This window comes from Alligator sinensis, unplaced genomic scaffold, assembly GCF_000455745.1.
Source record: "Alligator sinensis unplaced genomic scaffold, ASM45574v1 scaffold1205_1, whole genome shotgun sequence".
Taxonomy (NCBI): Eukaryota; Metazoa; Chordata; order Crocodylia; family Alligatoridae; genus Alligator; species Alligator sinensis.
In genome coordinates, this window is record NW_005842834.1 from 345,800 (window position 1) to 348,263 (window position 2,464).

At 40.4% G+C, this 2,464-nt stretch overlaps 1 protein-coding gene across 1 annotated transcript in view; it reads left to right on the forward strand.

Moving 5' to 3' along the window:
- LOC102382917 (protocadherin alpha-C2) overlaps positions 1-2,337 on the forward strand; it is a gene marked incomplete at its 5' end in the record, with an annotated part of 148,455 nt that extends 146,118 nt beyond the window's left edge. Inside the window, 1 exon segment of the mRNA XM_025191586.1 lies at positions 2,027-2,337. Within this exon segment, the coding sequence (XP_025047371.1) occupies positions 2,027-2,337 (311 nt within the window).
- Between the last annotated feature and the right edge of the window lie 127 nt (positions 2,338-2,464).

Genomic DNA, 2,464 nt, shown 5'->3' on the forward strand with positions numbered 1-2,464 from the left:
ATCATCCCCCGTTGCCAATACCAGGTCCAGTAAGGCATTCCCCCTAGTGGGACCGTGTACCTCCTGTGTCAGGTGGAGGTCCTGTACGCAGGATAGGAACGTGTGTGAATGGTGGGACTTTGCTGTCTGTGTCTCCCAGCAGATGTCTGGGTAGTTTAGGTCCCCCATGACTACCGCCTCCTTAGTTTTTATGGTCTCTGAGAGCTGCCTCAGGAGCCCCAAATCTAGTTCTTCCCCTTGGTGTGGGGGTCTGTAGCAGACCCCTACCACCAAATCCCTTTCTCCTTGCCGCCCATGTAACTTAACCCACAGTCCTTCTACTTTCTCCTCCTTCGATTCCGTCTTGATGAGGGTCGAAGTATATTGCTCATTGACATAGAGCGCAACCCCTCCCCCTTTCTTCCCCACCCTGTCCTTTCTGTACAGCCTATAACCCTCAATATGTACCGCCCAGTCGTGGGAAGAATCCCACCAGGTTTCAGTTAGCCCTACTAAGTTGTAGGTGTTTTCTGCAAGCAGGAGTGCTAGTTCATCCTGCTTGTTCCCACTTCACCCATTCCTGTGCCAAATACAGGAATCAGTATTGTTTGGAAGGCATGATAGATGGAGACTATTGGGAAGGAAAATACTCTTCTTTATCAAATTAAACTTAGTTTCTTGTCTAGAGCATGAAAGTTTCCCTTTTCTATATTACAGAAGAGACAGGAACAATTCATAATTTGGAAATTAGCCAAGACACCTAGGTTTTAGTTCTTTCTTTCTTATTTATTTATTTAGGTTAATTTATTATTTCACGGAAATGAAGGGGGAAAGACCTTGCCAGTATAGTGACACTGAAAAAAATTACAAATGTCAGAAGTTCACAGCCATGAACAAACTCCAGGACAACACTTGATTTTCAATTTTTTGATTATATATTGCATACTGAAAACAATAACTCTGCCCTGACCACCTATTGCACAAATGTCATTAGAAACATCTCTAATGCACTAGGCTGGCAAATCTTACAGGACTTAGAATGTGAAAATATAATATTTGTGTAAAAGCAAATATCAAGAATCACACTTAGAAGACATATGTGTGCATGCACCCAGGTTTAAAGAGAGTCTGTCAACTGGCAAAGTGTATTCTTTATATTTGAAACAAGAAAATACTTATCTTAAATTCATGAAAATTAGGTCCAAGATGTCTGGCTTATTAAGTCTGCTTGATTCCTTCTGCAGCTTAGAAATTGTGGAAAAGTTCTAAAACTAGGTCATGGTTATATAAATCTACAAATCTAGCACCACATCTACTAAGAACCTCCCTAAACACTGGGAGACCTGAAATGTCCACAACATGCTCACACAAGAACTTTCTTATATTTTTATTTAGAAATTAGCAGCTTCTGTAAAATGAAGATCTACATATTATTTAAAATGTCCAAACGTAATCACCAAAATCTGATGTTGTGATGATACAGTAAAAACCCACATAAAGAGCTCTCTGAAATTCTCTAAAATATTTATTTTCCTTCCTAAATCACCTTTGCCATTTCATCCCAGACGTGGTACTGATCATCCCCTTTAATTCTGAACTTTACTTTCCAGTTCTTAGTCTATAAAGACTTTCACTTTTTTCTGAGTCTTTTAGAACAGGAGTTGGCAACTAAGGATCCATTGGATCCAGCCCATGGAGCCCCAGCCTTTGAAGCCAGGACTTCTGAGGAGCTTCAGTAGTAGGGGGCTTTGGCTGGGTAGTAGGGGATGGTTTGGAAGGGCTAGTCTGCCTGAGACCAAGATAGGTAATTTTGGCCCACTGCTTCTGATGCATTGCCAACCTATTTTAGAGGAGTAACCTCATTTTTCTTTAAAAGGGAAAAAAGACTGTAATAACCCCACATGTAGAGAAAATTATCAGTAACAAGGCCAGATTCTAAGCAGGAAATAAAAATATCCCTTTAAACCATAGCTTGCAAAACTTATGCTAGTATTAGTTAATTAGTCATATTTAATGGTTCATTTTAATGTTGTTTTGACTTTTTCAGAACCTGAGGCAGGAGAAGTATCCCCCCCAGTTGGAGCTGGTGTGAACAGTAACAGCTGGACCTTTAAATTTGGACCGGGCAATCCCAAACAAGGTGGTCCCGGTGAGTTGCCAGACAAATTCATTATCCCGGGATCTCCTGCAATCATCTCCATCCGACAGGAACCACAAAACAACCAAATTGACAAAAGTGACTTCATAACTTTTGGCAAGAAGGAAGAAACCAAGAAAAAAAAGAAAAAGAAGAAGGGAAACAAGACTCAGGAGAAAAAAGAAAAGGGAAACAGCACCACTGACAACAGTGACCAGTGAGGGGTTTATATTCAAAGAATCCACTTAGCCAGTTTTTGTAATAATGGCTGATCTCTCCTATGTAGCAACTCCCAATTTCTTCCTACTGTTAACAAATTTCCTATATGTACAGACTGCAAAAATCAGC